We start from the raw sequence: 25,299 nt of genomic DNA on the forward strand, positions 1-25,299 counted from the left end.
AATCCACATAGAGAACAATTTAGCAATAAAGGCCTGACTCCCAAGGCAGGTAATGCAATCTCTTCTGCAACGTTAATTAACCCTCCACTGGAAATTTCTCAGGCTTGGTAGAACATGTGTAAAAGGCAGGCTTTTATTTTCAGGACTCACTGCTGAACGTTATTCCTTTATCGAAACATTATTTCCTTGCCGTGTCACTTACATACACCGTAAATGGCTCGATTGTAATCATGTATTGTCTTTCCGCCGACTGGTTAGCACGCAACGAGAGCTTTACACATCACAATAAACTAAGCTTAACAGAAAAATATATTGCTTGTGAACCCCAATTCTCTCCTCGGTTCACTGCGGCACAGTGGAGGGCTGAGGAAAGGAGGCAGGCCTTAGTTTTAAGTTTAGAGATACAGGGCTGAAACAGGAGCTTCAGCCCACCGTGTCGGCGCTGACAAGCGCTCCCTGCATAGAGAAGATTGAGGGGGGATCTTATAGAAACGTACAAAATTCTTAAGGGGTTGGACAGGCTAGATGCAGGAAGATTGTTCCCGATGTTGGGGGAAGTCAAAACAAGGAGTCACAGTTTAAGGATAAGAGGGAAGTCTTTTAGGACCGAGATGAGAAAATCATTTTTTACACAGAGAGTGGTGAATCTGTGGTATTCTCTGCCACAGAATGTAGTTGAGGCCAGTTCATTGGCTATATTTAAGAGGGAGCTAGATGTGGCCCTTGTGGCTAAAGGGATCAGGGGGTATGGAGAGAAGGCAGGTATGGGATACTGAGTTGGATGATCAGCCATGATCATATTGAATGGCGGTGCAGGCTCGAAGGGCCGAATGGCCTGCTCCTGCACCTATTTTCTATGTTTCTATGTTTCTATTAACCATCTCCTACACACGCTAGGGACAATTTTCACATTTACCAAGCCAATTTACCTGCATACCTGTCTGTCTTTGGAGTGTGGGAGGAAACTGAAGATTTCAGAGAAAACCCACGCAGGTCACGGAGAGAACGTACAAACTCCATACAGACAGCACCCATAGTCGGGATCAAATCCGGGTCTCCGTTGCTGTAAAGGGAGGGAGTGCAGGGATGGAGGCCTGGTTCTGATGGGAGCAAAGCTCAAGACATCACAGAGTTGTAATCAATGCACTGGGAAAGAGCTGGGGGCATCAGGAGGTATGTGAAGACAGCTTCATTTAGCTGCAGAGATTCACAGCAGACACAACCCCCCTGGCTCTAAACTCATCTCTGAAGCACGTAGTTAACGAGGACTCCTATGTTAGACATCTATTCATCAACTATAGCACTGCCTTCAGCACCATAATCCCAACCAAATTTATCTCCAAACACCTGGACCTAGGAATCAGTTCCACCCTCTGCCACTGCATTCTTGACTTTCTGACCCACAGGCCTTAATCAGTGAGAATAGGTGACAACACGTCCTCCACAATAATTCTCAATGCTGTTGCCCCGCAAGCATGCGTTCTCAATCCCTATACACTCACGACTGTATGGCCAAGTTCCACAGCAGTTCCCAGAAGTATGAAACGCACATCTCCACATACAGGAGCTGTTTCTTCCCAGCTGTTTCCAGGCAACTGAACCACAACTAGAGAGCAGTCCTGAACTGCTATCCATCTCGTTGGAGACCCTCGGACTATTTTTGATCAGACTTTACTGGCTTTATCTTGCACTAAACATTATTCAGGCTATTCCCTTTATCGTGTATTTGTACACTGCGGATGGCCCGATTGTAATCATGTATTTTTATTTGCGCTGGCTGGTTAGCTCGCAACGGAAGCTTTGCACTCTAACTCGGTACACGTGACAATAAACTGAACTCAAACTCAAAGTCATGAGGGGAACCACGAACGTGTTGGACCATGCTATATGGCCCAGTTTTACGAGTCAAGAGTGTCTAATTGTCATATGTACTGAAGCAGAATAATAAAATTCTTATTTGCAGTAGCTTAAAGCAAAACACAGTGTATAATAATCAAAAACTCATGCACCGCACGAGCAGTTTTCTGCAGAAATGGTATCACGCTGCATGAATAAATATCACGTTGGTCCAAAGGACCCTCAGGCCTATCAGGTGGTGCTGATCATCCATCATCCAATTATAGTCATAGAGTGTTATAGTATGGAAACAGGTCCTTTAGCCCAACTTGCCCACACCGGCCAACATGTCCCAGCTACATTAGTCCCATCTGCCCAATGGTATATTAGCATTCATAGCAAAAGGATTTGAGTATAGGAGCAGGGAGTTTCTACTGCAGTTGCACAGGGTCTTGGTGAGACCACACCTGGAGTATTGCGTACAGTTTTGGTCTCCTAATCTGAGGAAAGACATTCTTGCCATAGAGGGAGTACATAGAAGGTTCACCAGACTGGCTCCTGGGATGTCAGGACTTTCATATGAAGAAACACTGGATAGACTCGGCTTGTACTCGCTAGAATTTTGAAGATTGAGGGGGGATCTTATAGAAACTAACAAGATTCTTAAGGGGTTGGACAGGCTAGATGCAGGAAGATTGTTCCCGATGTTGGGGAAGTACAGAACAAGGGGTCACAATTTTAGGATAAGGGGGAAATCTTTTAGGACCGAGATGAGGAAAACATTTTTCACACAGAGAGTGGTGAATCTGTGGAATTCTCTGCCACAGAAGGTAGTTGAGGCCAGTTCATTGGCTATATTTAAGAGGGAGTTCGATGTGGCCCTTGTGGCTAAAGGGATCAGGGGGTATGGAGAGAAGGCAGGTACAGGATACTGAGTTGGATGATCAGCCATGATCATATTGAATGGCGGTGCAGGCTCGAAGGGACGAATGGCCTACTCCTGCACCTATTTTCTATGTTTCTATGTTTGGCCCATATCCCTCCAAGCCTGTCCTATCCATGTTCCTGTCTAACTGTTTCTTATACGTTGGGATAGGCCCTGCCGCAACTACCTCGTCTGGCAGCTCGTTCCATACACCCACAAGCCTTTATTTAAAAGTTTTACCCCTCAGATTCCTATTAAATCTTTTCCCCTTCACCTTAAACCCATGTCCTCTAGTCCTCGATTTCCCTACTCTGGGCAAGAGACTCTGTGCATCTACCAGATCTATTCCTCTCATGATTTCGGTTGGGTTCAAAGGCAAAGTAACTAAAGTGAAAATGGGTTAAGGAGTTGAGGCCAATGCCAGCTCCCTTTGCCTGACCCCCTACACAGTCCAGCACTGAGTGTGGACGGCTGACCTTGTGTGCCGGGGGATGTCCTACGTGGACTTACCAAGGTCTCGGAAGATGGATGCCGAATCTGCTGCCATCCCACTCCTTTGAACTATCTTTAAGCGGATTTTATCGAATTTCAGTATTATATTTTGCAGTAAATGTTGCACCCTTTATCCTTTATCTGTGCAGTGTAAATGGGTTGATTGAATTCACGTATGGTCTTTTCTTTGTCCAGAGAGCACGCAAACAAAAGCATTTCACTGTAACTCGGTGCATGTGACAATAATAAGCTAAACTAAACATGTAGCAGTTGTGACAGGATGTGTACCAGTCTAGGAACTGGAGAATGCAGTCATAATGACAGAGATACGCAATGAGCCCATTATTATTGGGTTTTGCATCCATCTTGATAATATTGGATGGCTCTAGTAACACTTAGAATATATTGCACATTTTAGGAGTAGAACCATCAATATGCAGGTGAGTGATGATGGTCATAGACGTATATCTCTCATTTTCCTTTCCCCTGACTCTCAGTCTGAAGAAGGGTCTCGACCCGAAACATCGCCTATTCCTTTTCTCCAGATATGCTGCCTGACCCGCTGAGTTATTCCAGCTTTTTCTGTCTATCTTCGGTTTATACCAGCATCCGCAGTTCCTTCCGAGACATTTTGACTGAACGATGGGCAAGTCAAGTCAAGAGAGTTTATTGTCATGTGACCCAGATAGGACAATGAAATTCTTGCTTGCTGCAGCACAACAGAATATTGTAAGCATAAATACAGAACAGTTCCATTCAATATACACATAAACAAGCAGATAAAGTGCAATAGGCTGTTACAGTTCAGAGTCTGTTTGTTGTTGGCTGTGGGGAAGCAGCTGTTCCTGAATCTGGATGTAACAGATTTCAGGCTCCTGCACCTTCTGCCTGGTGGTAGCGGAGAGATGAGTGCGTGGCCAGGATGGTGAGGGTCCTTGATGATGTTGGCTGCCTTTTTGAGGCAGCGACTGCGACAGATCCCTTCGATGGTGGGGAGGTCAGAGCCGATGATGGGCTGGGCAGTGGTCACAACTTTCTGCAACTGTGTCAGCTGCGGCGGCTGTGTTGAAGGAGCCATAACTGATCGTACGTTTGACTCAAGGCTGAAACACGATTAGGAGTTGAGTATCAGGTGTAACTTTACAGGAATGATACAGCTGCAAGTTTGCCATTTGTGGATCCAATTCTGCTGAAGAGAATGCACGTTGCACTGTCTCAGGGAATTACACTTTGTTCGGCATCCATGCACAGGTGGCTGCTTAGAATGCAAAGGCAGATTCAATGTGCATATTATTGTGAACAATCACTGAACGAGCAGACCAGTAAAATCAAACAACTGTACTATTTCATACATGCATCAGCAGAACGGCTTTACGGTAAATGGCTCAAAAGATGTTTCAAAAGTTAAATAGGCTGAAAATTGTGCTTTAATTGTTTTCCATGTTATTTCCCCTCAGCCCTGGATCCAACTAAAGACCCATGTCTGAAGGTGAAGTGCAACCAACACAAGGTCTGTGTAACCCACGACTACCAAACTGCATTTTGTGTTAGTCGCAGACAACTAATGCACAGGTAGGAAATAACTCACAATAACACTGAAAATATCCTTGTTTTTAGAAATGCACTTTGAGAATGGTTTACTGGTGAGATAACTAAAACTGGACAGTTAATGGGAAACAAAGAAGTGAAATAGAAGTCTTTAGTGACAGGACAATAAACCAGAATGTTGTTACTATAACTATAATTAAATATTCTGCTGCACATGTCCTCCACAAAATTATGAATAATGGCACTGTGGCGCAACGGTAGAGTTGCTTCCTTACCGTGCCAGAGACCCGGGTTTGATCCTGACTACAATAAATTTTATTTATTTTTATGGGCGCCTTTCAAGAGTCTCAAGGACACCTTACAAAAATTTAGCGGGTAGAGGAAAAACATGTAAGGGGAATGAAATAAATAGTAGAGACATGACTAGTACACAAAGTAAAGACAGAATACAATTCAAAACACAATATGAGGCAATTAATGCACAGATGAAAAGGGAGGGGGACGTGGGGCTAAGGATAGGCAGAGGTGAAGAGATTAGATAGATTAGATTAGATAGCCTTTATTGTCATTCAGACCGAAGTCTGAACGAAATTGCAGCAGTCATACATACAATACAATACAATAAAAAACAACAATAAACACATATTAACATCCACCACAGTGAGTCCACCCAGCATCTCCTCACTGTGATGGAGGCAAAAGTCAGGGTCTTGAGGCGGGACTGGAAGATGGTGAGGGACACGGAATTGCGGATCAGTTGGGGGAGGGAGTTCCAGAGCCTGGGGGCTGCCCTGGAGAAGGCTCTGTCCCCAAAACTGCGGAGGTTGGACTTGTGGATGGAGAGGAGACCGGCTGATGTGGATCTGAGGGACCATGAGGGTTGGTAGGGGGAGAGGAGGTCAGTGAGATATGGGGGGGCCAGATGGTGGAGGGCTTTGTAGGTGAGGATCAGGATTTTGTAGGTGATCCGGTGGGAGATGGGAAGCCAGTGAAGTTGTTTGAGGACTGGAATGATGTGATGCCAGGATTTGGTGTGGGAGATGAGTCGGGCGGCTGCGTTCTGGACCAGTTGGAGTCGGTTGATGTAGGTGGAGCTGATGCCAAGGAGAAGTGAGTTGCAATAGTCCAGTCGGGAGGAGATGAAGGCATGGATGAGTCTTTCAGCAGCGGGAGGTGTGAGAGAGGGTCTGAGTTTGGCGATGTTGCGGAGATGAAAGAAGGAGGTTTTAATGACATGGCGGATGTGAGGCTCAAGGGAGAGGGTGGAATCAAAGATCACGCCAAGGTTGCGGGCCTTGGGAGATGGGGAGACAGTGGTGCCGTCGATGGTGAGAGTGGGGTTATTGATTTTGCTGAGTGTGGCTTTGGAGCCTATGAGGAGGAATTCTGTCTTATCGCTGTTGAGTTTGAGGAAGTTATGTTGCATCCAGGTTTTTATAGCTGACAAACAGGAGTTGATATGGGAGAGGGGGGGGTTGTGGGGGGATTTGGTGCCGAGGTAGATCTGGGTGTCATCAGCGTAACAGTGGAAGTCCAGGTTGAAGTGGCGGAGTATCTGACCAAGGGGGAGGATGTAGATGATGAAGAGGAGGGGGCCGAGTACGGAGCCTTGGGTAATGCCTTGAGTGACTGTGGCTGTAGCAGAGGTGTGGTTGTGGAGAGAGATGAAGTGGGATCTGTTGGAAAGGTAGGAACGGAGCCAGCTGAGTGCAGAGCCTTCAATGCCGAGGTCTTTGAGTCTGGTGAGCAGGATGTTAGGGTTCATTGTATCGAAGGCTGCGCTCAGGTCGAGGAGGATGAGGATGTTGAGGGAACCAGTGTCAGCAGAGGTGAGGAGGTCGTTGAGGACTTTGAGGAGAGCAGTTTCTGTGCTATGGAGGGGGCGAAAGTCAGATTGGAGGGGTTCAAGTAGGTTATACGCAAGGAGGTGGGAATGAAGTTGCGACGCAACGATACGCTCCAGGGTTTTTGAAAGAAAGGGGAGGTTTGAGATTGGGCGGTAGTTAATGAGAGAGGAGGGATCAAGACCAGGTTTCTTTAAGATTGGTGTAACGGCAGCAGTTCTGAAAGCGGAGGGGACAATTCCTTGGGACAATGAAGAGTTGAAGAGATTAGTGAGGTAGGGGCAGAGAATGGGGAGGCAGGACTTCAACAGGGGAGTGGGAGAGAGGGTCGAGGGAGCAGGTAGTGGGTTTGGAAGAGCTGATGAGTTTGGAGATTTCAATAGGGGTGACCAGGTCAAACTGGGAGAGGAAGCAGTGTGGAGGAGGGGTAAGGAGGTCAGTGGAGATGTTGAAAGGAGGGGCCTTGGTAGGTGGTGGAGTAGATGCTGGGGAGTCGGGTACAGGGGATAAAGATTGATAGATGGTGCTGATTTTATCAGCGAAAAAGTGGAGGAATGAGTTGCAGAGAACCGGAGTAGAGGTAGGGAGAGTGTTGGCTCGAGGCTTGAGGAGGTTGCCCACTGTGGAGAAGAGGGTTCTGTGGTTTAGACAGGGATCAGTGAATATGGAGGAGAGGTAGGCAGATTTTGCAGCAATGAGGGCATCTTTGTAGTCAGTGAGGTGGAGTTTGTAAGCTGCAAGGTGGACTGTGAGAGATGATTTATTTGTGAGTCGTTCAAGTCAGTGACCAGTCTGTTTCAGTTTACGAAGTGCAGGTGTGTACCAGGGTGAAGATGTGTTGAAAGTTACGGTTCTTGTTTTGAGGAGGGCCATAGTGTTAAGGGAGGTAGACAAGGTGGAGTTGAGATGGTTTGTGAGATCATCATGTGAGACGGGGGCTGAGTCCAGGGGGAGAGTGGTGGAGAGCAGGTCAGAGAGATGATGGGGATCAATGGATTTTAGATTACGGAAGGTGATTTCTCGGAGGAAGCGGGGGCGAGGTGTCGGAGAAGGGATGGTGAACCGTATAAGCTTATGATCAGAGAGGGGGAAGAGGCATGGATGGAGGTCGAGTACCGGTTGATTTGTGGAGCAGACCAGGTCAAGGATGTGACCTTTGTCATGGGTGGGAAAGGTGACGTGCTGAGTGAGAGAGAAGTTGTCAAGTAAAAAGGCGAATTCAGATGCGAGCTTGCAGGTGGGGGAGTCCATGTGAATATTTAAGTCACCAAGTAGCAGCAGACGTGGGGAGAGGGATGAGGCAAGTGTGAGGAGTTCAGTGAAGTCAGATAGGAAGGAGGGGTTTGGTTTAGGTAGCCGGTAAATGAGGATGACTGTCATGGAGGAAAGGGTTTTGAAGGCGAGGAATTCAAATGATGCTACTGGGGGGAAGGTGAGTTCAGTGATCCGAAAATTCTGGTTGAAAATAACAGCGAGGCCACCTCCATGGCGGGAGGGACGGGGTTTGGAAATGTAATTAAATCCAGGTGGGGATGCTTGATTGAGGGAGAAGAAGACATTGGGTTGTTGCCAGGTCTCAGTGAGCAGAAGGAAGTCCAGAGTGTTGTCAAGGATTAGTTCATGGAGGGCAAGGGCTTTGTTGTTGAGCGACCTGGTGTTGAGGAGGGCAAAGTTGGCATTATGAGAGGGTGGAGGGATGGGGGCAGGCTGGAGAGATCTGAGGTTGTCCCGGTTGACAGTGCGTGCGGTCAGCTGGGATGGGGGGTGACCCAGTTGAGGGGGGGTAGAGCGTGGTAGTGAGCAGATGGATGGAATGGAATGTCCGTGGTTGAAGTAAACAAGCTTGCACCGAGAGCCTCTGTGGATGAAACGGGGTCGACGTAGAAGTCTAAGCTGTTTAATGACTTGGATGCAGGATGGGATGTGGTTGTTGAAGAAACCAGTCATTTGTAGAGTTGAATTGTCCGTGCGGAGTTTGTACGTTCTTTCCCTGACTGCGTGGGTTTTCCCCGGGTGCTCTGGTTTCCTCCCGCATCCCAAAGACGTACAGGTTTGTAGGTTAATTTGGCTTCGGTAAAAATTGTATATTGTCCCTAGTGTGTAGGTTAATGTTAGTGCACAGCGATCGCTGGTCTGCGCGGAGGGACTGTTTCCGCGCTGTATCTCTAAACTAAACTAAAAATAATATTTCCACTCGTGAATCTTGTTAGGCGAATACCATAGGCAAGATTGCACCATATTCAAATGTGTGCCTTGCATCTGTGTATTAATACAGTCCAGTGGCATAGGATATTGAGTACATCGTATACCATCGAATCCATGAGGCACTGTTGCCCACAGGCTGTGCACTTCAGCCTGATATTTTATTGTAGAACAAAAAGTTGATCTATTGTGTTCTTCTCACATTCTTAAAAGAGAAGATTAGCTCGGTCTGAAAATCTGAGAAGCACTGCAGACCTCAGAAGGGTTTCTTTCCTGCCTGTTTGTGGGGCTCCCACTTGAGAAATATCATGCTGTACAATGAGAATATAAAGAGAGATATTGTACAAAATTAATGCTGAAAGTGCCCACTTAAATTTAAAAAAACTCAGTTATACACACATAGAAACATAGAAAATAGGTGCAGGAGTAGGCCATTTGGCCCTTCGAGCCTGCACCGCCATTCAATATGATCATGGCTGATCATCCAACTCAGTATCCTGTACCTGCCTTCTCTCCATACCCCCTGATCCCTTTAGCCACAAGGACCACATCTAACTCCCTCTTAATTATAGCCAATGAACTGGCCTCAACTACCTTCTGTGGCAGAGAATTCCAGAGATTCACCACTCTCTGTGTGAAAAATGTTTTTCTCATCTCGGTCCTAAAAGATTTCCCCCTTATCCTTAAACTGTGACCCCTTGTCCTGGACTTCCCCAACATCGGGAACAATCTTCCTGCATCTAGCCTGTCTAACCCCTTAAGAATTTTGTAAGTTTCTATAAGATCCCCCCCTCAATCTTCTAAATTCTAGCGAGTACAAGCCGAGTCTATCCAGTCTTTCTTCATATGAAAGTCCTGACATCCCAGGAATAAATTGTAAGCAATTGATGTTACTTTGAATTAGTTTTAGTACAATCCAAAAAAATAAACTTCCATTCTAAAAAATAGAAGTTTACAGGAAACAAATTGAATACTGACAATTATTTCAATGTTGTTATCTCGGAGGCTGGCTGAGAAGACCATTTGGATCTAACCAATATCCTATTTGTAATACGTAATGTAATAGGTTCTATATTCTTTATAATACTTACTGTAATACCTTCTAGACTAAATGGAAAGTATTTTTTTTTCAACGTGGATGTTATTGGGATTTATTGCCTGACTCTTGCTGTGCTGATATAATTGAGTAACAGCATTGGTGTGAATGAAGAACAAAATAAACTGCAGATACTGGAAATCTGAAGTGAAATCCGAAATAAAATCAGAACATTCTGGAAACACTCAGTAGGTCAGGTAGCAACTGTGGACAGAGAATCAGAAACAGCAGTTTACTTTCTCCACGTGACATGTTTAAACCAACAGCCGAGAGGCAGACAATTCCACAGACTCACAACTCTCTGTGAGAAAAAGTGTTTCCTCGTCTCCGTTCTAAATGGCTTACTCCTTATTCTTAACCTGGCCCCTGCTTCTGGACACCTCCAACATCGAGAACATGTTTCCTGCCTCTAGCGTGTCCAAACCTGTAATAATCTTATATGTTTCAATAAGATACCCTCTCATCCTTCTAAACTCCAGAGTATACAAGCCCAGCCGCTCCATTCTCTCAGCATATGACAGTCCCGCCATCCCGGGAATTAACCTTGTAAACCTACGCTGCACTTCCTCAATAGCAAGAATGTCCTTCATCAAATTAGGGGACCAAAACTGCACACAATACTCCAGGTGTGGTCTCATTAGGGCCTTATACAACTGCAGAAGGACCTCTTTGCTCCTATACTCAACCTCTCTTGTTATAAAGGCCAACATGTCATTTGCTTTCTTCACTGCCTGCTGTACCTGCATGCTTACTGCAAGTAAGACATTTATTGTTCTACCTGGGAATCATAGGCCCCCCTCGGTCATGACTTACCATGGGTGATGCATCCTAGTTGTTGGCTGCTTGCTCCAAACCTCCACTAGAGCAGCGTCGCTTACGATGATGTGTGGTCGGATGCAAGCCTGGGCAATGTCATATGGAGGACAGGCTGTTGCCCATGCAGCACGTCTCCCCTCTCCACGTCGCTGATCGAACCAAAGGAACAGCAGGGCCGTTACAGTTTGGCACCAGCGCCGTCGCAAGAGCTGCCAGAGTGAGTGTGTAGACACCGACGAACTGCCTTAGGGGCTCCGACTCTGGATTTTCTTGAGGCTTCCTCCAGGAGCCTTTTCCATGACTGGATATGGCCACAAGGCAGTGGAGGTTTTAAATCAGAGTTTTCCCTCTGCTAGATGGACTGCCTTCCCAGGCTGACAAGCACCATCACCACCATATATGACAATAAAACACTCTTGATTCTATTGACTTGACTTGGACAACTACACGGATAGGAAAGGTTTAGAGGGATTTGTATGGACCCAATGCGGGCAAATTGGACTAGCTTCGGTGGAGCATATTAGTCGGCATGGACGTGTTGAACTAAAGGGCAAGTTTCACTGCTGTATGACTCCATGATGCCCATTTATTTTTTTCAAAGCTGTGTTTAAATTCCCAAACTATCATAGTGGAATTTGAGCTCATACCGTCCAGACCACCAGTCTAGTAACATGGCATTTTTATACTCTCCTTACTAATTTCCATTGTAAAATTAAATGTCACTAATGGACGACACAATGTCGCAGTGTTAGAGTTGCTGCCTTACATCGCCAGAGACCCAGGTTCGATCCTGACTATGGTCGCTGTCTGTACCAATGTACGTTCTCCCCGTGACCATGTGGGTCTTTTCCGGGTGCTCCCACACTCACACACTCCAAAGACGTGCAGGTTTGTACATTAATTGCCTTTTGTAAATTGTAGGATAGCGCTAGTGTACGGGGTGATCATTGGGCGGCGAGGGCCGATGGGCCTGTTTCCATGCTATACCTCCAAAGTCTAAAGTAAAGAACTAAACACGCTCAGGCATATCAATAAGCGAGTTTTGGTATTCCGAAAAATGCAAGGAATCGTGCCATTTGTCAAAGGTCGAACGTTATAAATTAAAATCGAACGAAGCGGCGTAGATTCAGTAAGTATAGTTTGGGTCCGATTTTTTGTCAGTTCAGTGGGAGGTCGGGGGGAGGAGGGCTGGCGGGCGGGGGGGAGACACGCAAGAGCTGCCGATCCACCACTGGACCGTTCCTGGTCCCCACTCGAGTGTCCCATCCCCGCCCGGGGGGCGGCCGGAGGCAGCACCACCATCACCAACTGTACCCGCAGCTCCAGCGGGCGCCCGGCCTTCCATGGCCGGCAGGAGCCCATCCGCAGACTCTCTCACCGACCAGGACGACTCCAACAGCAGCGGCTCCGAGTCGCCCGTCTTCGAGAAGGGCCGGCGGCTGCCCATCTTCAGCAGGATCTCGGTGTCGGATTGAGGGGAAGGGGTGGTGGTGGAGGGCTGCTGGTGCCAACCCGGCGGGACAGGCAGAGCCGAGCTGGAGCCAGCGGCTGCAAGTCCGTGGCCGCCCCACCAGCCCAGGGCCACCCCGGACAGGGACTGGACACCGGGGAGGGAACGGAGATGGCACAACAGCAACTCAACAGCGCCCGTAGCGACAGAGAGCCGACCCCAGCCCCGACTGCGGACAAAACGCAAGCCTGCACACAATGCAGCACCACCGTTGCCAAGACTGTTTTATAGCTAGTGACCTATGACCTCGGCATGCGCAGTCGGAATACCGAACTCGCTTATGGAAGCTGTTTCCTCTGATCCTATGGCCCAATATACAGTATCCTTTGTTCCTTTAGACTCCTGTGCAAACTTTGTCCTCTGTTAACAAAATTGTTACACATCCTCCACGGTGGAAGATAAAACATAGACAAGCCACATTTTTCAGGTTGCAGAATGTTGTTTGATGTTCCTCCGACACAGAAATGTCACTCAAACAAAGCAGATCAATCAGAAAATTGATGCTGCCAAATAGTACTTCATCTCTCAATCATTTTGATAACAGGTTTGAAATGGTAAGCATACCATATCTTTGAAGTTATGTTCAGTAACTGTGTAATTTTTACTATGCATCTCTCATATAAAGCTCTTCTGTGAAAAAGGACTTCACGGTGTCCCTTTATTACATGCAGCTGTCGTAGCAATAACACCAATGAGGAACTGACAAACAGCTACGCTCATCTGAGTAACCACAGTCTCTCGACTATTTATTTTTATTGCTGTCTAAATCAGATTAAAAGCAATATTCAAAGAGAGTTCAGCAATACAGGGACTGCCTGGCAAGTGTGGTTTATTTGTCTCTAGATATGTAAGTTAGTTGTTTGTATGTACCAATGATATAATCATATCTGTGATACAAGACTGATTATTAGTTGTTAGTCTACAATAAACATTGAACAGTACAACACAGGAATAGCCCCTGTGGCCCACAAATTTGATTTGTACGGGTGTCAGGGGTTATGGGGAGAAGGCAGGAGAATGGAGTTAGGAGGGAAAGATAGATCAGCCATGGTTGAATGGTGGAGTAGACTTGATGGGCCGAATGGCCTAATTCAGCTCCTATCACTTATGAACTTATGATACCAAGGGAAACATGATATCAAGGGAAACTAATCACCTCTACCTGCACGGGATCCATAGCCCTTCATTCCCTGCATATCCATGTGCCTATCTAAAAGTATCTTAAATGCTGCTGCATGTTCCAGGCACTCACCACTCTGTGTGTAAAAAAAAATGTCCCGCACATCTCCTTTAAACTTTCCCTCTCTGACCTTAAAGCTATGCCCTCTATGACGTTTTCACCCTGCGGAAAAAGGTCATGATTGTCCACCTTATTTATGCCTTGCAAAATGTTATATATTTCTAACAGGGAAACTCCTGAACCTCAAACTCCAATACCCCTGTGAAAACTATCCAAGTTTTTTCAACCTTTCCTTATGACTAATACCCTCCAATGCCGGCAGCAATCTGTAACAAAAATCCTCTCCGGCACCCTCTTCAAAGTCTCCACGTTGTACTCCAAATGCATCCTAATAAAACATTTGACAAAGCTGCAGCATGAATCTTGAGTTATTCTCATGGCCTGACCAATGAAGACTACATATCATACTCCTTTTGTTAACTAGTCTGTTGCCGCTCACTGGGAGCTATGGACATGGACCCCAAGATCCCTCTGTACATCAGTGGCGCAGATAGAACATTTCTTGACTAATGGAAAATGGAGAGTGAGATTAAATGGGTATTTTTCTGGTTGGCAAGTCAACTATTTAACGTATCAAAATGACTTTGAAGTCACAAAGAGGTTTTTGCTAAATTTCCTGTTGGTGCAAAAAACGCTAGGAGAGCAAGTTGTGAAGGTGTTTTCGGTTTATTATTCTCACATGTACCGAGGTACAGTGAAAAACATTGTTTTTCGTGCTAAAGGGCCTGTCCCACTTACGCGATTTTTTCAGCAAATTGTCGGCACCCGTCATAGTCTCAGCAGGTCACCGAAATGTTTCAAAATATTTGAAATCCAGCGATGACCAAAAAAAGGTACGACTCTTTGGGCTACTACTCACGACCAAACCGGCGTCACGACGGGTAACAGCTGCGACTATGACGGGTGCCGGCAGATCGCCGAAAAAATTGTGTAAGTGGGACAAGCCCTTACCCTAACATATCAGATACCATTCAGAAGGCCACAGTGATATCTGGGTTATGTGAATGGGCAGAAATCTATCAAATGGTGCATAATGAGACATGTATGTAAATATTTTTAGGAAAGATTAAAAGAGGAATATTATCTAATTGTATAATTTACAAAGTATCAGTATGCAGATATACTATGCAATTAAGAAACTAATAGATTACAGGTGCACAACCTTTTATCCGAAAGCCTTGGGACCAGACACATTTCGGATATCGGACATTTTCGGGTTTCGGAATGGAAGATTTTTAGCGTAGATTAGGTAGGTAGCGCTGGCGGTTTGGAAAGTCTGGAGCGGCTGCCTCCTCCCCGGAGACCGGGGAATCATTGTAAATCATTGCTTAAATGTTAGTCAGTTAGTTTGGAGGGATTTTATGTGGTGGGGGTGAAGGGGGGAACTTTAATTCTTAGTCCCCTACCTGGTCAGAGAGGTGGGGAGCGGGCAATGCCTTTCCGGGTCGCCGTGCAGTACTGTGCCGCGGCTCCCACACCGGCGCCGCCCGTGGCTGGACCACCGCAGCCCGGACCGCTGTGGGCCGCGGCTCCCAACATCGTGGAGCTGGGGCTGCGGTGGTCCGGCCACGGGCGGCGCCGGTTGTAGCTCCGACCACGGCGAACTCTACCCCTGGCTGCGCGGCGCTACAAATCCAAATCCAGCGCAGCCGGCCACAGCCCCAGCTCCACGATGTTGGGAGCCGCGGCACAGCGGTCCGGAGCTTACTGCACGGCGACCCGGTAAGGCATTGCCCGCTCCCCGCTTCTCCGACCAGGTAGGGGACTAAGAATTAAAGTTCCCCCCAAAAGCCCACCAAACTAACTGACTAACATTTAAGCAATGATTTACAATGATTCCTACCCTCCCGCGCAATATACACTCACCCAATATACTCTCACCTTCTCTTTTATGAATGGGGATTTAGTTCCCCTTTGTTGGAGGACCGACCGGAGGTTCCGCTGTCACCTCTGCGGGCCGCCCTCGGTGAACGTTTTCAAGGACCTTTCTTCAAGGACCGAAAAAATGTCCGCTATTCGGAGGTTTTCGTTATTTGGATCTTCGGATAAAAGGTTGTGCACCTGTATTATCATGTTTTGCTAGGTTAATTGTATATGAAAAGGGAGGTAATGTTTCCTTTAAGTAGGCCTACATCTCACATTAACTACTGTACATAGTATCAATCTTAGTTAAGGCAAGGTGTTAATGCATCTGTAGCAGTTCAGGGAAGGTTTATTGGACTGGTACATGGTAAAAGCAACATTCATAGGATGGTTAGACTCCACTGACCGATGGAATAGACATTGCTTGTTTAAATCTGGTCAACAGACAAATGACAGATGTAGACACAAGGAACTGCAATAGACAATAGACAATACGTGCAGGAGTAGGCCGTTTGGATTCTGCCCTTCGAGCCAGCACCGCCATTCACTGTGATCATGGCTGATCATCCACAATCAGTATCCCATTCCTGCAATCTCCCCATATCCCTTTACTCCGCTATCTTTAAGAGCTCTATTTAACTCTCTCATGAAAGCCTCCAGAAAATTGGCCTCCACTGCCTTCTGAGGCAAAGAATTCCACAGATTCACAACTCTCTGACTAAAGAAATTCCTCCTCATCTCCTTCCAAACGGGGGAAAGATTGGGAAGACTGTGCTTGTATTCACTAGGATTTAGAAAGGTGAGAGGGTATCTTATAGAAATGTATAAAATTATAAAAGAACTGGACGAGCTAGATGCAGGATAAATGTTCCCAATGTTGGGAGAGTCCAGAACCAGGGGCCACAGTCGAAGAATAAAGGGGAGGCCATTTTAAACTGAGATGAGAAAAAACCCTTTTTCACCCAGAGAGTTGTGGATTTGTGGAATTCTCTGCCACAGAAGGCAGTAGAGGCCAATTCACTGGATGAATTTAAAAGAGAGTTAGGTAGAGCTCTAGAGGCTAGCGGAAGGCAGGCATGGGTTACTGATTGTGGATGATCAGTTATGATCACAATGAATGGTGGTGCAGGCTCGAAGGGCCAAATGGCCTCCTCCTGCACCTAGTTTCTATGTTTCTAAGAGAACATTTATCCTGCATCTAGCTCGTCCAGTTCTTTTACAAAGATAGACAGGAAAGAAAGGGAGGAGGGGTGGCCCTTTTAATAAGGGAGGGAATAACGGCAATAGAGAGGAAGGATATTGCGTTGAAGGATCAGGATAGTGAAACAGCTTGGGTACAGATAGAGAATAATAAGGGGAAAAAAACACTAGTGGGTGTAATTTATAGACCTCCAAATAGCCGTGACGCTGTTAGTCAGAACATAAATCTGCAAATAGTTGACGCATGTAAAAAGGGAACTGCTGTAATCATGGGGGACTTCAATTTTCATATTAATTGGGCAAACCAAACTGGGCAGGGTAGACTAGAGGAAGAGTTTATAGAATGTATTAGAGACGGGTTCCTAGAACAGTATGTCACTGAACCGACAAGGGGGGAGGCAATCTTGGATCTGGTCCTGTGTAATGAAGCAGGATTAATTAAAAATGTCATAGTTAGGGACTCGTTGGGAACAAGTGACCACAATATGGTCGAATTCCATATTCAAATAGAAGGGGAGCAGGTTGAAACTCAGGCTAGGGTGCTTAGTCTAAATAAGGGGGATTATGAAGGTATGAGGACTGAGCTGATCAAAGTTGACTGGGATAGCAGACTCAAGAATAAGACGGTACATGAGCAGTGGTGTACGTTTAAGGGTATACTGTATAACCTTCAAGAAAAATTTATTCCTATGAAGAAAAAAAGGGGTAAGGGTAAGAACAGTCAGCCATGGCTCAGTAAAACTATAAAGGATAGTATTCGGCTGAAGGCAAGGGCATATAAGGTAGCCAGAGATAGTGGGAGGGTAGAGGATTGGGAAGCATTTAAAGGTCAGCAAAAAATAACTAAGAGATTAATTAAGACGGGGAAAATAGACTATGAAAGGAATTTAGCGAACAACATAAAAACTAATAGTAAGAGTTTTTATAGCTATATAAAAAGAAAAAGGGTGGCTAAGGTGAACGTTGGTCCATTGGAGGGTGAGACTGGAGAGTTGTTGGTGGGGAACATGGAAATGGCAAAGGCATTAAACGAGTATTTTGTATCAGTCTTCACCATAGAAGACACAAAAAATATTCCAACGCTGGATAAACAGGGGGCGGTAGGAATGGAGGAGCTAAATACTATTAAGATCACCAAGGAGGTGGTATTAGGGAAATTAATGAGACTGAAGGAGGATAAATCCCCTGGGCCTGATGGATTACATCCAAGGGTCTTGAGGGAGATAGCGGTGGGGATTGTGGATGCATTGGTGATAATTTTCCAAAACTCCCTGGAGGCAGGAACGGTCCCAGTGGATTGGAAAATGGCCAATGTAACACCTATATTTAAAAAGGAAGTAAACAGAAGGCGGGTAACTATAGACCGGTTAGTCTAACATCGGTGGTGGGTAAAATGTTAGAGACAATTATTAAAGAAACACTAACGGGGCACTTGGATAAACATGACTTCATCGGACAGAACCAGCATGGTTTTGTGAAGGGGAAGTCCTGTTTAACGAATCTGCTCGAATTCTTTGAGGAAGTAACAACCCGGGTGGATAAAGGGGAACCGGTGGATGTGGTATACTTGGACTTCCAAAAGGCTTTTGACAAGGTGCCACATAAGAGACTATTGCTAAAAATAAAAAATTATGGGATTGGGGGTAATATATTAGCATGGGTAGAGGATTGGCTAACAAATAGGAAGCAGAGAGTGGGGATAAATGGTTCATACTCGGGATGGCAACCGGTAACTAGCGGGGTTCCGCAAGGGTCGGTGCTGGGACCCCAGTTGTTCACAATTTATATAAATGATTTGGAGGAGGGAACCAAGTGTAATATATCAAAATTTGCGGACGATACAAAAATGGGAGGAAAAGTAGGGGATGAGGAGGATAGGAAGAGTCTGCAAAAGGATATAGATAAGCTAGGTGAGTGGGCAACAACTTGGCAGATGAAATTTAATACTAATAAATGTGAAGTCATTCACTTTGGGAAAAAAAATGATAGGGCAAGTTATTTTCTAAATGAGGAGGAGCTGCGTTGTAATGCAACGCAAAGGGATCTAGGGGTATTAGTACATGAATCACTAAAAGTTAGTATGCAGGTGCAGCAAGCAATCAGGAAGGCCAATGGAGTTTTGGCCTTTATTGCTAGGGGGATTGAGTATAAAAACACGGAGGTCTTGCTGCAGCTGTACACAGTATTAGTGAGACCACATTTGGAATACTGTGTACAGTTCTGGGGTCCATACTTAAGAAAGGATGTACTAGCCCTGGAGGCAGTGCAGCGAAGGTTTACAAGATTAATTCCTGCAATGAGGGGATTGACATATGAGGAAAGGTTAAGTAGGCTGGAACTCTACTCTTTGGAGTTTAGAAGAATGAGAGGCGATCTCATTGAAACATATAAGATCGTGAGGGGCCTTGATCGGGTGGATGCACCGAGGATGTTCCCAATGATCGGGGAAACTAGAACTAGGGGACATAGTTGCAGAATAAGGGGGGGCTCTTTTAAAACTGAGATGAGGAAGAACTTCTTCACCCAGAGGGTGGTTAATTTATGGAATTCACTGCCCCAGGGAGCAGTGGAAGCAGAAACTTTAAATATATTTAAGACTAAAATAGATGGTTTTTTAGCTGCCAAGGGGATAAGGGGCTACGGGGAGAGGGCAGGGATATGGACCTAGGTATGGTTAGTATAGTAAGACCTGAGTGATCTCCTGGACAAGTGTCGATCGCCTGGATTGGGGTCGGAGAGGAATTTCCCGGATTTTTTTCCCGAATTGGACCTGGGTTTTTATCCGGTTTTTTGCCTCCCCCAGGAGATCGCGAGGTTCTTGGGGTGGAGAGGGGTGATAGCGGTATAAAGGGGAGGGTAGTGTCTTGTGTTCTGTGTCTTGTGTCTACTGTTTGTGGGTAAGTGTGTCTGTTTAGTGTTCAGCCATGAGCGAATGGCGGTGCGGGCTCGACGGACCTGGTGGTCTACTCTCGCACCTACTTTCTATGTCTATGTCTAACGTTCCTTAATTCTGAGTCCATGATCTCTAGTCCGCAACTCTCCCACTAGTGGAAACATCCTCTCCACCTCCACTCTATCCAAGCCTTTCACTATTCTGTACGTTTCAATGAGGTTCCCCCCTCATTCTTCTAAACTCCAGTGAATACAGGCCCAGTGCCGTCACAAGCTCAACATAGGTTAACCTACTCATTCCTGGGATCATTCCTAGGATGTTGCCTGAACCCATAACCTCTGACAGAAAGATAGATCAACCATGATTGAATGGCGGAGTAGACTTGAAGGGCCAAATGGCCTAATTCTGCTCTTAGAATTTATGAACATATGAACTGCTTATGTCCATGTAGAACATCTCATCATATGTGACTGATGAGGATTTTTTTGACAGTAAGTATGCATTTGTAATACACAGAAGGGTTACATTTCCTCTGGGCTTATTCCTCTTGTGCAAGTATAACTGTGTCCTCTTCTGATCTCCTTTTGTTTATGCCTCCATCTTTCCTGGGGCTAAGATTATGCAAGTGGCAGAAACTTCAATAGTTTATGGATTGGGATGTTCTGAAAACAAAATAAAAGCTCTCAGTATTTGAGACTCCTTCAACCTTCAGCAAAGTGGGGCATTAATAAATGGTGCTTATGCAATCCAATTTTTATAATCTGTTGCTTTTAGGAGTTACGTATGTGGGTTTGAATCTATTGATTGTTACATAATGTTCTTATTTATTTTTTGATATTTACAAAATTCATGTTCAAACTTCCTAAAAAGTATAAGATTGATAAATGACTTTGGAATGCAGAGCGAAGCTGGAGCACACGAATGGAACCCACACGGTCACGGAGAGAACGTGCAAACTCCACACAGAGATCACCCGAGATCAGGATCGAACCCGGGTGTCTGGCGCTGTGAGGCAGCAACATTCGAGTGCTCCATCTTCCCTGTGCATCCCGAAGTTGTGCTCAATAAATGTAAATAACACAATTGAATCTATGTAGATCTATGGACATCTATTGTGGTAAAGTATCAATCGTGTTGTCAGCGTAATTCATATACGCTGAATTACAAAATTTCATAATTTTTTTATTCATTAATTGGTCAGTTGTTTTAATCAATGTACAAAATTAAATTTATTTTCCGTAATTTTAGAATACCGCTTTTACTAACATTCAAAATTCAATTATTGGGTGTTTCCTTTTTGCGGAGGTGTCCTCTCGTTTTGGAAGGAACAATTCCAGAATTTTGTATTTGAAATCCTCACCCACTTTATGCCAAGTGTTTCATTGTTGTGCTTTTGGACTTTACATTTGAAATACAAACTTCTATCTCTTTTTGTGGATCTACTTGTGGCGGCACGGTGGCACCGCGGTAGAGTTGTTGCCTCACTGCGCCAGTGCGATCCTGATCTCGGGTGCTCTCTGTGTGGAGTTTGCACGTTCTCCCCGTGACCGGGTGGGTTTCATTCGGGTGCTCCAGCTTCCCTCTGCATTCCAAAGTTGTGCAAGTTTGTAGGTTAATTGACTTCTGTAAATTGTCCTAGTGTGTAGGATAGAATTTGTGTGAATGGGTGATAGCTGGTCGGCGTGGACTGGGTGGGCCAAAGGGGGTGGTTCCACGCTGTATCTTAAAACTAAACTAAACTACCTGGATTCTTATTATTCTGTATGTAACCAGTGACATTCTTTTCTGAAACCTTGCATGAGTATCAGCCATTCAGGTATTAATAACTGCACTGCTTTAGAATAAAATACATTCAAGAAGGACTTCCGTGGTCCTGGAGGGCCCGCCTGTAATACTGTCTTTTTTTGCTGCTTATTTTGAATGTATTATATTTTGGTGTAAATGCCCTGAATTCAAGACATTTGCTGCTTAAATGCAATTTTTTTTTTTTCAAAGTTCAGGGGAATAGCCCACTTCTCTGTTAACTGTTATGAAGCAAGATCACTTACTGTGTTATGGCTATGAAATATATTGCATAGGCACCATTTATTCCTGTTCTAAACAATATGAATGAAGATATTTTTGACACAAGGAAATTACACTGCCAATTCAGAGGTCTGAATTAGAGCTCCAACCCGAAAAGGTCACCTATTATTTTTGTCCAGATATGCTGCCTGACCTGCCGAGTTACTCCAGCACTCTGTGTCTTGAATGAAGAATCTTGGCTGGTTTTACACACCTTAGAATAGAATAAGTGGTCAACCATTTTCATTTCCCAGTTCCTTGAAGGCAGCATCACAGGTAGATAGGGTGGTCAAAAAGGCTTTATGGCGCATTGGCCTTCATCAGTCAGAGTATTGAGTATAAAAGTTGGGAGGTCATGTTGCAGTTATAACAGACGTTGGTGAGGCTGCATTTAGATTATTGTGTTCAGTTCTGGGCACCATGTTATAGGAAAGAAGTTGGTAATTTGGAAAGATTGCAGAGAAGATGTACAAAAATGTTTCCAAGACTCGAGGGTCTGAGCTATAGGGAGAGGTTGAGTAAACCTCAATAGGGACTCGATACCCTGAAGCACAGGAGGATGAGTGGTGATCTTATAGAGGTGTATAAAATCATGAGAGGAATAGATCGGGTGGATGTACAGTCTCTTGCCCTGAGTGGAGGAATCGAGAACCAGAGGGCATTGTTTTAAGGTGAAGGGGGAAAGATTTTATAGGGATCTGAGGAGTAACTTTTTCATGCAAAGGGTGGCAGGTGTATGGAACAAGCTGCTGGGGGGGATAGTTGAGGCAAGAACTATCGCAACATTTAAGAAGCAATTAGACAGGTTAGACAGGATAGGACATGTTTAGAGTGATATGGGCTAAACACAGGCAGGTGAGACTAGTGTAGATGGGAAATGGTGGTCGGTGTGGGCAAGTTGGGCCAAATGGCCTGTTTCCACGCTGTATGACTCTGTAACTCAGCAGGTCAGGCTGGGTGAAAGAGATGAAGCATCCCATATTATTCTGTCCTTCAACAGGAAGCAACGTGAAATAATTACAAATGTCTCTGGCTACATAGCTCTGGTGTGCTTAGCTAACTCAGGGATTACTAGTTGACATGGTACCATTGATTACCCACTGTAGAACCTGCACTAATTAAGCTATTGCTTTCAGCAGCAAGCAGTGGTGCTGCATAGTCCAATCACTTCCGAAAGTAATGGATGGAGAAACTAAAAGCTGATGCTCACAATAATCAATAACTTCGGAATGAGGAATGCGCAACTCGTTCACATTCAGGATCCATTTGTATAACAGATTAAAGCTGTGGCCAAGTGGTAATCATCTGGAAATTAATTCCAACTGGATGTGAACTCTAGATTCAAGAATGTTTCATTGTCTATGTAACAAAACCGGATCAATGAAATTCTTACTTGCAGCAGCTCAAGTCTTTAAACACAGTACTCATAGATTACATAATAAACAAAAAGCTTTCAATAAATTTAAAAAAACACAATATTACTACATAGTTTTGTTGGTGTTTATCGTGTTCAAGAGCCTGATAGTTGTTGGAAAGAAGCTGTTCTTGAACCTGGAGGTCACAGTTTTCAGACTTCTCTACCCTCCTCTCGATGGCAGGAGTGAAATGTGAGTGTGGCCAGGGTGGTGTGGGTCCTTGATGATGCTGGTTGCCTATCTGAAGCAGCACCTCCTGTAGATGGATCCCTTCAAAGATGGGGAGCTCAGTACCAGTGATGAACTGGGCGCTGTCCACTACTTTTTTGTCATGTCCTTTGTTTCTGGACGTTCGAGTTGCTGAGCCAGGCCGTGAGGCAACCAGCCAGTATGTTCTCTACCATACACCCGCGGAGGTTCAAGAGAGTTTTCATCGACATACCGGATCTCCTCAATCTTCTAAGGAAGTATAGGCATTAATAATAATAATAATGGATGGGATTTATATAGCGCCTTTCTAATACTCAAGGCGCTTTACATCGCATTATTCATTCACTCCTCAGTCACACTCGGTGGTGGTAAGCTACTTCTGTAGCCACAGCTGCCCTGGGGCAGACTGACGGAAGCGTGGCTGCCATTCTGCGCCTACGGCCCCTCCGACCACCACCAATCACTCACACACATTCACACACATTCACACACATTCACACACAGGCAAAGGTGGGTGAAGTGTCTTGCCCAAGGACACAACGACAGTATGCACTCCAAGCGGGATTCGAACCGGCCATCTTCCGGTCGCCAGCCGAACACTTAGCCCATTGTGCCATCTGTCGTCCCATGGGCTTTCTCTCTGAGTGCATTAATTTGCTGGGCCCAGGACAGAGCTTCAAAGATACACATATCTAATCATGTCAGTGTATAAGTATGACACATTGACAGAAAAACTGGAACTAATTTGTTGTTCTACACAACCCAGAGAGTGTATTTTGATGACATTCAATTTTGTAGCATACAAAATACTAGGCAACGCAGCAGAATTTCTAGGACTAAATCATAAATTCTGTCATTATTTTACAAAGCTCATGCAACCCAACTGAATTAAGATGTTCATGTTACTTTAGAGAATGACAGGGTCATACAGCAAGAAAACAGGCCTTTGTCTATGCAAACAAACAAGCACCAATTTACACTACACATAGAACATCGAACTGTACAGCACAAGAACAGGTCCATTGGCCCACAATGTTCATGCCAAACATGATGCCAAGTTAAAGTGATCTCAGCTGATCCATATTCCCCTATTCCCTGCGCTTTCATGTGCCTATCTGAAAGCCTCTTAAACGCCACTATCCTATCTGCCTCCACCACCACTCCTGGCAATGTGTTCCAGGCACCCACCACTGTGTTGAAAAAAACTTGCCCGCACACATCTCCATTAAACCTTCCCCCTCACACCTTATGCCTATGTCCTCTAGTGTTCGACATTTCCACCCTGGTATAAAGGTTCTGACTGTCTACCCTATCTATGCGTCTCATAACTTTATATATTTCCATCAGGTCTCCCCTCAACCTCCAACGTTCCAAAGAAAACATTCCAAGACGACCAGCTATCACCCAACTGCTAAAAGCTACAGAAACATAGCTAACCCTGCAGAAATACCATTTTCATATCCCCACATTGCTACCATCGTTCCCCCCATATCCCACCACTTACCTCTATACCTTTGCAATTTCATAATTATAAAATATTATTTCTAAGCAACTAAGGCTATGTCTGATGGATGAATAAATGAAATAGAAAACACTGAGTTATTGGAATAAAAATGGATTGGAATATAAACGGATATCATGATCTCTATATTTGGAGATTTCTCAAATAACTCTTCATGATATATTTCTATTTACTACTTTAAGGTGGCTACAAAATCTGAATAAAAGATATCTCGAACTGCAATCCCAAAGACAGATTTTAACTTAAAATAAGATTAATTAGAACATTCCTAAAATTGTGTAAAATATTATTACAGACATCTGGAATTCTTAATATGTTTCCCACTAATTTTTCACACTTTCAATCCCTTCTTCTATTCACATTGTTGGTATCTGTTTCTTTCCCTTTCCTGCACACTGTACAGCCAGAAGCATTGAAGTGTTGACTAAGCTGCATGACCTCTCTCTCTCTCCCAGAAACACACACAACTTTAATTAAAGCTCCAGAGGGGTTATTAACACAAAAATAGTCAGAGACAAAAACAGAACAAGCTGCGGATACTTCAATGGATCAGGCAGTCTCCGAAGATAGAGAAACAGAAGTGATGGTTCAGGTCAGTCAGGATCTCACAAACAAGTACGAAG

At 44.9% G+C, this 25,299-nt stretch overlaps 1 protein-coding gene across 3 annotated transcripts in view; it reads left to right on the forward strand.

Annotated features, from left to right (window-relative positions):
- spock1 (SPARC (osteonectin), cwcv and kazal like domains proteoglycan 1) overlaps positions 1-25,299 on the forward strand; it is a 389,701-nt gene that overhangs the window by 265,971 nt on the left and 98,431 nt on the right. For all 3 annotated transcript variants that reach the window (XM_033029374.1, XM_033029372.1, XM_033029375.1), the window contains one exon: positions 4,711-4,825. In XM_033029374.1, coding sequence (XP_032885265.1) covers positions 4,711-4,825 — 115 coding nt within the window. The remainder of the gene's footprint in view (positions 1-4,710; positions 4,826-25,299) is intronic.

Source organism: Amblyraja radiata, chromosome 11 (genome assembly GCF_010909765.2).
Source record: "Amblyraja radiata isolate CabotCenter1 chromosome 11, sAmbRad1.1.pri, whole genome shotgun sequence".
NCBI classification, from domain to species: Eukaryota; Metazoa; Chordata; class Chondrichthyes; order Rajiformes; family Rajidae; genus Amblyraja; species Amblyraja radiata.